The sequence below is a fragment of the Zootoca vivipara genome, chromosome 2 (genome assembly GCF_963506605.1).
Source record: "Zootoca vivipara chromosome 2, rZooViv1.1, whole genome shotgun sequence".
In the NCBI taxonomy this organism is placed as follows: domain Eukaryota; kingdom Metazoa; phylum Chordata; class Lepidosauria; order Squamata; family Lacertidae; genus Zootoca; species Zootoca vivipara.
In genome coordinates, this window is record NC_083277.1 from 53,517,342 (window position 1) to 53,530,617 (window position 13,276).

At 44.3% G+C, this 13,276-nt stretch overlaps 1 protein-coding gene across 2 annotated transcripts in view; it reads left to right on the top strand.

The window, feature by feature from the left end:
* The first annotated feature begins 4,915 nt into the window (after positions 1 to 4,915).
* CACNA2D2 (calcium voltage-gated channel auxiliary subunit alpha2delta 2) overlaps positions 4,916 to 13,276 on the top strand; it is a 551,962-nt gene continuing 543,601 nt past the window's right edge. For both annotated transcript variants that reach the window (XR_009557115.1, XM_060271531.1), the window contains exon 1: positions 4,916 to 5,347. Coding sequence is in view for 1 of the 2 variants with exons in the window: in XM_060271531.1 (XP_060127514.1) it covers positions 5,223 to 5,347 (125 nt within the window). In the remaining variant the exon portion in view is untranslated. The remainder of the gene's footprint in view (positions 5,348 to 13,276) is intronic.

A 13,276-nucleotide genomic window follows, 5' to 3' on the forward strand; every position in this document is an offset into this window, starting at 1 on the left:
GAAGAGTACATCCCCTACAATGATACAATTTTGATTCTTTTGCTTTTAACATGTTTTAAATTTTTATGGTTTTACTTTATGGTTTTGATATTGGTAAGCTGTTGTGATACACAGTATCTCTATGATACAGTGGTATATAAACATTTTTATGAACGAACAAGCAAGCAAACAACTAAGCCCCAGAGCTGGCTTCTCTGCTCTGTCTTACCTACATATTACCTCTGTATTACTCTGATGCAGAGCAATTGCTAGTAGTACACCCCTGTGGGCAAACTTTGTGCTGGTATTCTAGTGCTGTTTCATGGGAAATGTTCGATATGGTTTCATAAATAGTAACTTGGTTGCAATGTATCACCAAGGGCCATTCTGCCTTTGCTTCATGTACAGTCGTACCTTGGTTGTCGAACGCCTTGGTACTCGTACATTTTGGCTCCCAAACGCCACAAACCCCAAAGTGATTGTTCCAGTTTGGAAACATTCTTTGGAAGCTGAATGTCCGATGGGGCTTCCATTGCTTCTGATTGGCTGCAGGAGCTTCCTGCAGCCAATCGGAAGCCGCACCTTGGTTTCCGAATGTTTTGGAAGTTGAACGGACTTCCAGAACGGATTCCGTTTGACTTCCAAGGTACCACTGTATTCCTGAAAGTTACTTCAGAATGCAAGACATGGGCCTAGTTATATTGGCATATGGTGAATCAGACCCGTGGGAATGCCACAGCAGACTTTGAATGCTTTCGCATTCTGTCATCACTGTATTTTTATTCCCGAGGACAAGAAGCAGAGATTAATTGCCAAATCTTGTCCTTATTTACCTGGTAAAATGTCACATTGTATTCAGTGGGTCAAAGTCACAGGTATGAATGCAAGTTTGGAAGTAAGCCCCATTGAATTCAATGGGATGCACACCAAATAAATACTGTTTCTAACAATAAATAACTATGAAATGGTGCTCAATTTTATTCACACATAGATTAAGATGGTTAGGCCAACTGCTGGAATGGACAAATGTCCTTTATAAAAGAACATTTGTGAGGCTATAGGACATCCTTTCTGCATATCAATAATTATGCCACTTTCCCCTCTGGTCATGGTTCAGTCTAAGTTAAGTGCTTAACTCTCATTTAAATTAATGGGTCTTCTTCAGATTGATCCCATCCATGCATGTTTAGTTGGCTGTTAAGTTCCACTGAGTTTAATGTGATTTACTCCCAAGAAAGTGAACACTGGATGCTAGCAAAAACAAACAAACAAAATTTAAGAGCAAAATTCTATGTGCTGAAGCATGACTTGATCATGACCTCTGTGTTTGGAAGTCCTGTTTTGCATTCTCAGATCATCCTAATCATTGGTAGGTTAGATGTGAAGTAATTAGAAACAGACTGCTGAAGAACAGTAGGAGAAGAGGCAATGAAATAGCAAATGAAATGCAAGGTTGATAAATTAAAGTGATGCATAACCAGAAAATAACACCAGTTGAGCCTATAAAGTGAATTAAAAAATATTTGTGCTCAAGAAAATAAATCTTGGAATCTTTTAAACAGCTCCGGGGGGGGGGGGGGAGGCAGCTCAGTATGTTGCAGCCTTCAAATGGATAAATACAACTGTAGGATTTATTAGGCAACAGGTAGAAAATAATGCAGACAATAGCATTTGTCCACAATATTTGATCTTGGAGCAATTCTGCTCAGGAGGCCATCCCAAATAAGATTACTAAATTTCCAGAGAAGGGCAGTAAAACTGAGCAGAGCTATGGAATGTATTCCATGTACAGAACAAAAAGTTTATAAGGACAGTTTAGCTTTAGAAAAAGTTAGTCAAGAAAGGATTTGTCTGTAGTATAGAAAATCATGTCTGCATTTTTTATCTACCTTTCAGACTACAGGGACACTACACTACATCAGAGTCTTTGGGTTGTCCAACTCAGAGCACATCCATTGAAATTAATGGACTAAAGTAAGCCATGCTCATTAATTTAATGGGCCTACTCCAACTAGAACTTAGATTGGATTAGTCCTTTGTCCACCTGGCCCAGTACTCTTTATTCTGACAGCAATCCTTGAGGGTCTCAAAGCTAGGACCTTTTGCAAATAAAACATGATGTGTGTCAACATTTATTAAGTAGCCCAAGGCTTAGGGATAACAGAGCCATTAAAGGGATCAGCAGTCGCCTGAGAGAACTGCCATCTTCCCTGAGGCTACTTTAGACCTGTGTGTCCTGAAGAAAGGCCGAAGGCAGGCCAGGGAGCAGATTACCATCAGCCCCTGAAGGAATTCTCGGTGGCCTGAAGTTGGGGCAGTCCCACTCTCCAATTTTCCCAGGGCTGCTTGAGACCTGTATGCCTTAGTCAGAAGACAAGGAGTCCATGCCATAGCTACCACCAGCTGCTCCTAATATTGTCCAAATAATATTTTGTATGATTTGTGTTAATATTTCAAGTTGCAAATGGTTTTGGGTGCTTTGGCAGATGGTATATAAATGCAACAAATAAATAGGTCCACAAGGCATCTAAACAGCTCTTATAAACATTTTTCCTTGCGTGAAATCCTTCTCCTGAACGAAGCCAACTATGGGGCATAGAGAAAGGACTCAGCAGATCTTAGGCAGCAGGCAGAGTGGTAAGGGTCATCACTAACACTTTGATCTTTATTCCAGGGTTCATCTCTCTCCTGAACAGGGCCGCCTCAGTTTTTTTCTGTATTGAGTCTCAATTTATTAGCACACATCCAACCCTTTGCAGCAGGCATGGCCAAACTTGGCCCTCCATATGTTGTTGGCCTACAACTCCCATCATCCCTAGCTAACAGGACCAGTGGTCTGGGATGATGGGAATTGTAGTCCCAAAACATCTGGAGGGCTGAGTTTGACCATGCCTGCTTTACAGCCTCCAAAGGCTGTAAGGCCGGCAAGGGCCCACAGCCAGCTCCCGAGGTGGCCAGGTGGGGCTTGCTAGCTCTGTGAGAAGGTGGTGTGTGATTCCTCAGCTGGAGTAGGCTCAGAACAGGTGAGGGTCACATGCCTTGCCAAGCTCAGATGCTGCAATCAGCATGGGTGGTATAAAAGGGAAGCACAGTTGAGATGATGTGTCTGATTAATTGCCCACATTGATGGACCTTGGTTTGAATGTTCTCGGACAGGCATCCCCAAACTGCAGCCCTCCAGATGTTTTGGCCTACAATTCCCATGATCACTAGCTAACAGGACCAGTGGTTGGGGAAGATGGGAATTGTAGTCCAAAACATCTGGAGGGCCGAAGTTTGGGGATGCCTGTTCTAGGACCTCTGCAGGGCAGTGCCTTGGGTTTGACTCTCGAGTGTGTTTCCTAACTTTTGGAATTTGGGCTTCAAATACGTGCATTGACCCTGGACCCTGCTTCCTGGCTGTTGAACTTGGGACTTGACATACTGACTTGCCGCCAGATAGGCAAGGAGTTCAGGACAATATAATACTCAGGTACTCTAGAGTCTAGACTACACAGGTTACAAAGAGAAAAGTCCTCCAAATAACTTTAAAGTGTTGGTGCTGACCTTTAAAGCCCTAAACGGCCTCGGTCCTGTATACCTGAAGAAGCGTCTCCACCCCCATCATTCAGCCCAGAAACTGAGATCCAGCACCGAGGCCTTCTGGCGGCTCCCCCTCTCCCACCCTCCAGAGACTTCCCCTCTCATTTGTTTACACATGTTATTCTCTGCATGTTATAAAGTTGTACATATCATTGCCTTATCCATCCTATGTTCTACTAATAAATTGTGGGTGTTTATTCAAAACCTGCCAAGGAGTCCAAGTCCTTTTGCTGTCTTTTTAAACAGTTTGTAAAAAAGTTCCTATTCTTCCTTGAAGTCACGGTTGTCCTTCTCTCGTACTGGTAGTTTGTATGTTAACTTTGCCAGTTCTGCATAGCCAAACCAAACTCTAGGCTTCACAAATCTCCTCAAATTCTAAATTTGGTGAGGGTTTTCCAAACTGTTTAATAGAAGGCACTCCTAAAATGGGTTAGCTCCGACGAATTGCCGAGGTGTACCTTCTCAGGGATCGGCCTCAAATTATGTACGTACATAATTTCTCCTGCCCCCCCCCACTCCCCCGGCAATTTAATTTCCTATAATACCTTAGTAGCCTAGAGGAACTCGCAGCTGACGAGTCAGTTTGATTGGCAGGTGTTAACTTTCATGGGCCAAAACAGGAGTGGATGTATTCCTGGGGTAGCTGCGCTACCTGCATTAAGGGGGGGGGTAGAGCTGGGCGCAGATTCAAGCGCAGTGACCTGCATTAAACTGCCTACACACCGAGATAGTTTGCCAGGCTGGGATAACTGGTACGCACCAGTTGGAGAAGGGGGGAGCGCTGGTGGTGGTGGTGGGGCGGCCGGGGGGGGGCAGAAATCCTATTCGCTAGCACTTGCGGGATCAAGAGGACTGCAAGTTTAACAGGAGGACCCGGCCAATGCGGCTGCACCGACTGCCTCGCGAGCCGGGCGGCGGCACGTGCCCTGGCGGCCAAGGCACGCGAGCGCGCCAGCCCCCTGCTGCCACGAGCAGGCGAGGACGATTGCGTGACGCTTGGCAGGGGGGCGCCGCGCGCGCAGCAGCTAGGGCCGCCTGGGCCCAGCGAAAGGTCCAGAGGATGAGAGGACGCTGGTTCGCCAGCCGCCGGCTGTCTCGGGAGCATGCGCCGTGGTGGCTGCCGAGGATGGAGAGCGTTCCGAAGCGAGGGGAGGGCGGCGGGAAGAGAGGGATGCGGAGAGGAGGGGGAGGAGGAGGAGGGATGCGAGGGGAGGAGGCTGGGCAGGTTGGCCGCCTATTTGAGGGAAAGTAGCAGTTTGTATTCGCTCAGGGTTTGCCACAACGGAGCCGAGCCCGCCGCGTGAGGGCCGGAGCGAGCAGCAGCAGCCACCTCCGCCGCCACCCTCCTGGCTGGCTGTGTAGCCGCCGCGCTATCCCGAGCCTTCCTCCCGAGAGCTGCCCCGCTCGTGGCATTTGAGTGTGGGGACGGAGGGCAGGAAGGAGGCTGCGGCCGCCACCACTTGCTTGTAGCTGACTGACTGACTGGACTCTTGCGTCTCTCTGGAGTAGCCGGAGGAGATTCAGCAGCGCCGGTCCCTCAAGAAACCCCCTCGCAGCAGGTTCCCCAGCCCGAGCGGGGAGGGTGTCTTTGGCAGCCCAGCGCCACCGCCGCCGGGGAGAGGGTGAAGAGTTGGTGCCGCCGCTGAATTTTTAATGGAAAAATGGCGTTCTCCGCTCAGACCTGCGGCGCATCTTGCATCGTCCCGGCTCTGTGCAGCCAAATAATCCTGTGCCTCGTCCTCTCGGCTCCCGCCGCGGATGGCTACAGCTTCCCCCAGCAGTACACGTAAGTGAGAGCCCCTCACCCATGTAAGCTGCCAGAGCAGGCAGGCGGGCAGGCAGGCACCTGGCAGCCGTAGCAGCAGCCTCCGCCGCGGGCGAGTGCAACCTCTGGCTGGCGGGCGGGCGCTCGCCTCGCAACTTGATTCGGATTGCGTGCTGGGGGGTGACTGCTCTAGCACTTGTCCCACTCCAAATACCTGCAGCGATACTACTTCAGTTGTTCTTGGGTTTTTCTTTTTGGTTTATTTATTAAAGAAATAGTACAGCCGATCTGCATTGCCCAGGGCTACGCAGATGTCGAGGGGACGTTTTGGGCGTCCCGTTTTAGTTGGGGCGGATGGGAGAAGTTGGCCAGCGCACAGGTTCTCTCTTCCCCCGACTCCCGCTCGCCCAGACGCTTAGGCACAAATCAAGCGCTGTTCCGGATCCTAGCCAACTACCCCTTCCGAAGTGGCGGGGTGAAGTGTACCATATATCTATGTGTTCTAAAATCCCCGACCGAGATAACTCCTATCGTCCTTTATCATTTTTTAACAATACCTAAGAAACCTTTTCCTTGAGTGCTGAAGAAGGACTTAAGCAACTGTAAACAAGCAAAAGACCAACAGGACAATATATTAGTGTTAACACTTCGCTGGAGAACTGCTAATATGTGCAAAGTTTCGAAATATCACACGAAGTAGTGAGGAACATATTTAGTTGTGCTCCATTGTTTACACCTATATCTGTGTTTGAAATAGCTACGACTTCAGTACAAATGTTGGCAGCAGCAAATTTCTATTTTTAAACTCCTCTTAGCTGTGGTTTCATCAGTGTCTGCATCCCCCCCAACACTTCTTTATATAAAATTGTTGGCATGAGGGTCCTAACATAATCTTCTTAGGAGTGGAATGAAGGTTGCTGAAGTTCTTAAGGTTTTTGGTTTCTAAGTGGGATTTTTTTAATAAAAAAAGAAAAGAAAAATACATATTGAAATTTAAATTTGAGTCATGGAAGAAACAGATGTCTTTCATGGCTTACAGGTGCACCCACACAAACTCTCCAGCCCAGGTATATATAGTGGAGTTTTAAATGACTAATGTATTGATAGTTGCATTGCATGCAGCATCTATGGCTCTATTGTTGTTGTTGTTATGCCTGAACTGAGACAAATTGATTCCAGTCTGCTGAGACCAAAGATTGGAAAGCATCCTAATATGAGATTGGGAGGTGAGAGGCAACATATCAAATGTCTTTCAGTAGCAAATGGTTTGCAGCTGAGGAGATTGCCACATTCATTGAAAGCCTCTTCTCCTAGACATTTCTGATCATGGTAGCTGCATGAAATGCAGCATTTTGAGGCGCAAAACATCACTGTTCTTGGGGCTTGGAAGTTGTCAGTGTGTCCATTTGTCACCTGCTTCTTTCAGCAAAAAATGTTTACATGACACAATAATGGTCACATTGACCTTAACATCCCATTGGTATTTTGGGTACAATAGTTTAGACTGAATCCTTCATAGGGCTTCAATTATAATAAATTGGTACAACTATGATAACATATTTTAGCAATATTACTTGGAAATATATTTTTAATGTGTGTGACCTGCTGAAGGACATACTTGGCATTGAATGCTTGCTTAAAGACCCATGTAAAGATGCAATGTGGGTTCTTTTCTTAGTGAAACACTTTTTAGCCCTTATTTTCAATCATTATGGCTTGCTACAATGGTTTGCAGACCCTAATGGTGCCCTCCCCACCTTTTAAGTTTCCTGTATTATTTCTTTGCCCACCACAACTCTCTCTCTCTCTCTCTCTCTCTCTCTCTCTCTCCCTCTTCCCCCCTCCCTCTCCTCTGGAGGTTCCATGTTACATTCCTTCTTTCCTTTGGAGCTGAGCCTCCACACACTACTGACCCCTGAGACTTAGCGGCAGGGCTCCCTTTCTGTCACTTTCCCTGCCAAACATGCATACAAATTCCCCTGGGATATAAAGTTCAGAGAGGTTTCTGCCTGGAGTGAGGGAGACAAAACACTTGTTCATTGCTAAATGTTTAGGGTTTGAACTTGCAGCCTTCCTGTTTGAATGAGTAGCCCTTACTCATGCAAGGAGTCTCTTTAGAAACAATCAGTTTCCCCTCTCTGTGTGAATGATCACTAAAACAGCCCAACCTCTCAATCATTCTGTGTCAGTGTTTTCCCAGAAAATGAATTCTAAACATAACACGGCTAATTAAAAATGAATTACTTTGTTGTACTTATACAAGTTGTAGTTCCTATTCAGATTTTTATAACTTAATATAGTTTATAAATAACTTTCTCATACACAAGAAGTTAGAATTATTGCAAGATCTGTTCTCAGCCTTTAGCATGAATTAATTATTGGGGAAATGGGCATTGTGGTTCCAGTACGCACGTACTTCACCTAGGAGTAAAACCCATTGAGCTCATCAGGACTCATTTCTGAATAGACATACATTGAACTGAATGATACAATATGTGTTTCCTTATCTGCTCTCCTTTAGCAGTGTCAGTTGTAGAAGTCACTGACTGTCAGCTGTGCTATACAGTCATTTATTTTTGCCAAGTAAGAATACTCAAGCAATTTATAACTATTTTAGACAGGGGGAAGCGGGATTTATCCAGACTGTGCAGTATAACATGAGGCCATATATGTTTTGGGGGAGCTATGTTAGCTGATATTACAAATCAAAACAAATAAGCAGATTTTAATTTGGTGTTTGGATGTTCCTTAAAAACCTCTCTCCTTGTATCTACAAACCTCATTGTAATGGCCCTTGAAATGTTTTTTTTTTAAAAAAATCTGCATTGATAAAACAGGTCAAATTTTGCAGAGATTCTTGGTCTTCTGAGTATAAGGTAATTTTTAATTTTGTACATTGCTCTATCTGTGTGTAAATATCAGTCGATAATGAAGATTATGGGGTTAAGCCAAAGGCCTTGTGGAAAAGGTGGGTTTTGAAGAGAGGTTTGAAGGAATATTTGAGGGGATATTGTATCATATCTGAGAATGATACTGAGCTTTTAAAATTAGAAACCCTCTTAACTTTTAGAGATTGTTCCTGCTGAATTACTACTTCTCTCTCTTTCTCTCTCCACACGGATATATATATATATATATATATATATTCAAGTATAAGGGCTTAGCCTTCATAACTATTTCTAGAGCTGCCTCCCATTACAGCAGGCTGTCTTGCCTGCAGCATGCAGAATGATTAGAGTATTTGCACTTGGATTGCTGCGACTCAGATATGATTTAAACATTCACAGTGGTTTTGCATATCAGTTCCTAGTTCTGTCCCCTAGTAAACCTCTGGTGTTTCATATTATCTCTCTCTTCCTGGGTAGCATGGTTTTAATCATCTTATGCTGAGCTAAGGAAGGCTTGGCTCAGCCTGTTGTCTAACGTGGAATTTCTCATCGAGATTTAAAAAGCAAAATCCGAGATTGGAACAGGCCCATTCACTTGGGCATGTTGGGTGGTATGCACTTGATTGACAAGTTGCTTTTGGTGACTGGGTATGCCTGTGTACACAGATGGGATTAAGGGCTTTGCTCTTTGATGCTGATTCTTCTTTTAAATACTTTTCAGCATTGGCTAACTGGTACTAAATAGAAGCAGGATCTTGTGGAGACTGATGTGGAGTGAAAGAGGATCCTGTATAACAATTGATCACTTAAGAAGCTATTCTCATGTTTGAGTCCACATTTAACTTATACAAGACATTACTAGGAATTAAACTATGCGGGAGCAGTGCGTAGTAATCCAAATCCAAATTCCAAAGCTGCAGTTATGTTGGTCTGTTTCAATCAAAACAACATAGATTCCTGTTGTACCTTAAAGGCTGACAAATATATTCAGACATAAGCTTTCATGGGTTAGAGCCCACTTCATCAGAGACAGAAAATATAAATTGTTATCAGCATTGCAACCTTTAAACAAGTTGTTTATCTTTTGTATTTGAAATAAATTTTACAAAGGCTGGAGAGCTATTTCTGATTAAGGAAAAGAATATGCTTTGTACCTACCGCTTTCTATAAATGTGAGATCTTTATTAGTTTATCCTATTGTCTGGCAGTATGGCTTGTTTATTTATTCCTACGGGATGCATAGTATTCTTTTTTTTAAAAAAAATGGCAGTTAGAAATGTGTGATGTTTTGTCTGATATTAGGCACCAGACATTTGAAAACAGGTGATATAATATAAACATGTAAAACAAAGATAACTGTGAGATCAGGATGCTGGACGAGGGCTCTTCTGATGTTCATTGACTACCTTCAAGACCCATTGAGAAATGTCCAGTCTTGCTGCTTTCAGCAAACAAGATGGTTAAGGGTCAAGCATATACTGTATGTACTTGGTCTAACTTCTCCATGCACTCTGTCTACATCTTCAGGACCAGCAGCCTGAAAGGGATCCATGAAAGCTTGATGAGACAGCACAATAGCACCATCTGTCTCCAATCTTGCTTCAAAAGTAGAATCCAAGTCTGAACTGATGCAAGTGATTTTACCTGCGAAAACTTTCAAAACAGCTAGCAAAACAGTCACAGTGGTTCATGAGTTGCTCTTTCACTTACCTGACTTTACCAGGTTGTAGAAAGTCTTTTACCACTGGAAAGGCTCCACTGGATGACACTGAGCAGATGTAATGGTGTCAGAGAAGTGAGATTTGGTAGCTGTCACCACTGCCAAAGAACAGATGATGATGATGATGATGATGATGATGATGATGATAAACTTATTTATATGCTGTCCATCTGACTGGGTTGCCCCAACCACTTTGGGCAAATCCCAACAAAATATTAAAAACACAATGAAACATCAAACATTAAAAACTTCACTATACAGATGTCTTCTAAAAGTTGTGTAGTTCTTTATCAACATGACACCTGATGGGAGGGTGTTCCACAGGAAAGGTGCCACTACCGAGAAGACCCTCGGTCTGGTTTCTTGTAACTTCACTTCTCAAAGTGAGGGAACCCCAAGAAAGCCCTCAGAGCTGGATCATGGTGTCTGGGAGACACTCCTTCAGATATACAGGGCTGAGGCAGTTTAGGGTTTTAAAGGTCAGCACCAACACTTTGAATTGTGCTCAGAAACATACTGGAAGTCAATGTAGATCCTTTAGGATTGGTGTTATATGGTCCTGGCAGCCACTCACAGCCACCAGTCTAGCTGCTGCATTCTGGATTAGTTGTAGTTTCCGAATCACCTTCAAAGGTAGTCCCATGTAGAGCACATTGCAGTAGTCCAAGCAGGAGATAACTACAGCATGTACCACTCTGGCGAGACAGTGCACAGGCAGGTAGGGTCTCAGCCATCATTCCAGGTGGAGCTGGTAGACAGCCGTCCTGGACACAGAATTAACCTGTGCCTCCATGGACAGCTGTGCCCTCAAATGACCCCAAGGATGCACACCTGGTCCTTTGGTGGCACAGTTACCCCATTCAGGACCAGGGAGTCTTCCACATCCGCCTGCCCTCTGTCCCCTAGAACATGCAGCTGCTGGGTGACATTGGGCTAGTCACACTTCTTTGAAGTCTCTCAGCCCCACTCACCTCACAGAGTGTTTGTTGTGAGGGAGGAAGGGAAAGGAGATTGTTAGCCGCTTTGAGACTCCTTCGGGTAGTGATGAAGTGGGATATCAAATCCAAACTCTTCTTCTTCATCCCCCAACACCACTTTCTGGACACCCCCAGGAGAAAGGAGTGGAACCACTGCATAACAGTGCCCCTAGGTCCCAAACCTCCAAATGGTCCTGAAGGATAAGATGGCAAATGTTATCAAAAGCTGCTGAGAGATCTAGCAGAACCAGGAAATAGCTTTTACCTCTATCCTTAGCAGGCCTTTTTTTCAGCTGGAACTCACCATTGCCATTATAAGAGAGCAAGGGGGCGTTCATGGTGAATCCTGGCACCTCTTTTTCTAGAAAAATAGCACTGGCCCTTAGCCTTCCAGAGATCATCGGCCAGTGTGGCCAAGGTGATTTCAGGCCCCTTCCGAGTGGAAGGGATCCTCCAGACCTGCCTGGAGTTGTTCAGCCACCCCTCACTCAATCAACTTGCCCAGGAATGGAAGACTGGGTAAAATTGGTCATAATGGCTGGGTCCAACCATGGTTTTTAAAGAAGCAGTTGAATGACAGCTTCACAGAGGGAAGCATTCACCACCCCACAGAGCCCATTGCCCAGGTCTGCCCAGCTCGCTTTTATGAGCCAGGATCAACAAGGATCAAGGAGACAGGTGGTTGGTTACACTTGTCCAAGCAGTCTGTCCACATCTTCAGAGGTAACAGGTTAAAATTTATCCCATGCAAATTAACTAGACAGAGTTTTGACACTAGCCTGCCGAGGCCCTGCTACCACAGTCTTTCCAAATTTGAGTGATTTTTATCTGCAAAAGAGAGGAGATTTTGGAATGCTTAGCAGACACTAATGGCAAAGGTGGTTCTGTTAAACTATGTACCACCTCAAAGTCTCCTGGAACTGTTTTCCACAGATGCAATAGGGGCTGGACAATGGACTAATAATCATTCCAACCTATATTCAGTAAGATATATCTCTAGTTTTCTGCCATTTATTTATTTATTTACGGCAGTCATCTTCTATTTCATATCATTTCTCCAAGTTCCTTAGAATACCAAGGAGCCAGCTGAACTGTACAAGCAGGGAGCAGATGTTTAGGAGTCAATACCTGGGTAACTTCCTTATTCTAAAGGTCAACCAGAGTTATGACCAACAAACACGAAAAGGTCCCAAGGGGCATTCATATCCATAAGCCTCAAAGGCAAACTAATTTAGCAGGCCTCAACCCCTACAGCAGGTATCAGATGTCACCAACAGCCCAAATGTGATCTGCCCATGACATTGGAACTAATGAATGTCCCTCCCCATCCAGATCATCATAATTCTTATCTGAACAAAACAGCAAATCTAGTGTATGCTGAGCTAAGTGTGTTGGGCCAGATATAATTTGAGACAGGATCAGTAGTTGTGGGTCCCATGAAGACCCGAGTCCCTTCCAAGAGAAGCTGAAATACAGTGCTAGCATGTCAAGAACCCAACGCTAAACATAGGTACTTATATCTAGTGGACAGGGCACCTTGCCAGTGAGCTGGAAAATCCTATTGAACATAACATCCCCTCCCAATCAATGTTTATACTGCTCCTGGAACCCTGATGAGCACAGCTAGGATGTGGAATTCTCACCCAGGATTAAATCCTGGACTGTGGTGATGATACCATTCAACCACCTAGCATTGAGGAGCAGCACATTAAGGCTTAACAAATTGCTTAGATGTCTTCCAGGAACTGTAGGTCTGGAGTAAGGATTGGGAGGAAGACTGTTTTATCTTCACCTCAATAGTAGGCCTCTGTCTAAACCACATTCTATGTTTATGCAGATTTTCTTTCACAACAGAGTGTATAGAAAATGCAGCACCATGGTTAGCACCCCCTTTGTGAATGGTCTGTAGAGATCTATCTCAGAAATTGTGGAACACAGTATGTTTCTAGTCTGTACTGAACACAGTATGGGAAGACCTTGTATTTAATAAAGGCATGTCCTCCCTGAAGCACTCTGAGACTCCTATGAGTATTATCTGTGAGAATCTTGGCTCTGCCTGAAGGAGCATTTTGTGGAAACCTGAAAGGTTGTAAACTCTTATCAACTGAAGTTGAAGATGGTCCACTAAAAGCTATTATCCTATCTGCTTGCTGAAAGGCTTGGCAGTCCGTTATGCAGCACAAACAGAAAGAAGATAGACAGGAAAAATGGTTGGCAGTATTTTACCTTGTCATTAAATCTCCTTTCTTTTAACTTTCATCCAAGCTTGTTTTAGATGTGACTCGTTCGGAAAATTAAATCAATACAGAAATAATGGATGAATCAAATTACTGCCAAAATCTTAAATAGTTCTAATGATACTTTA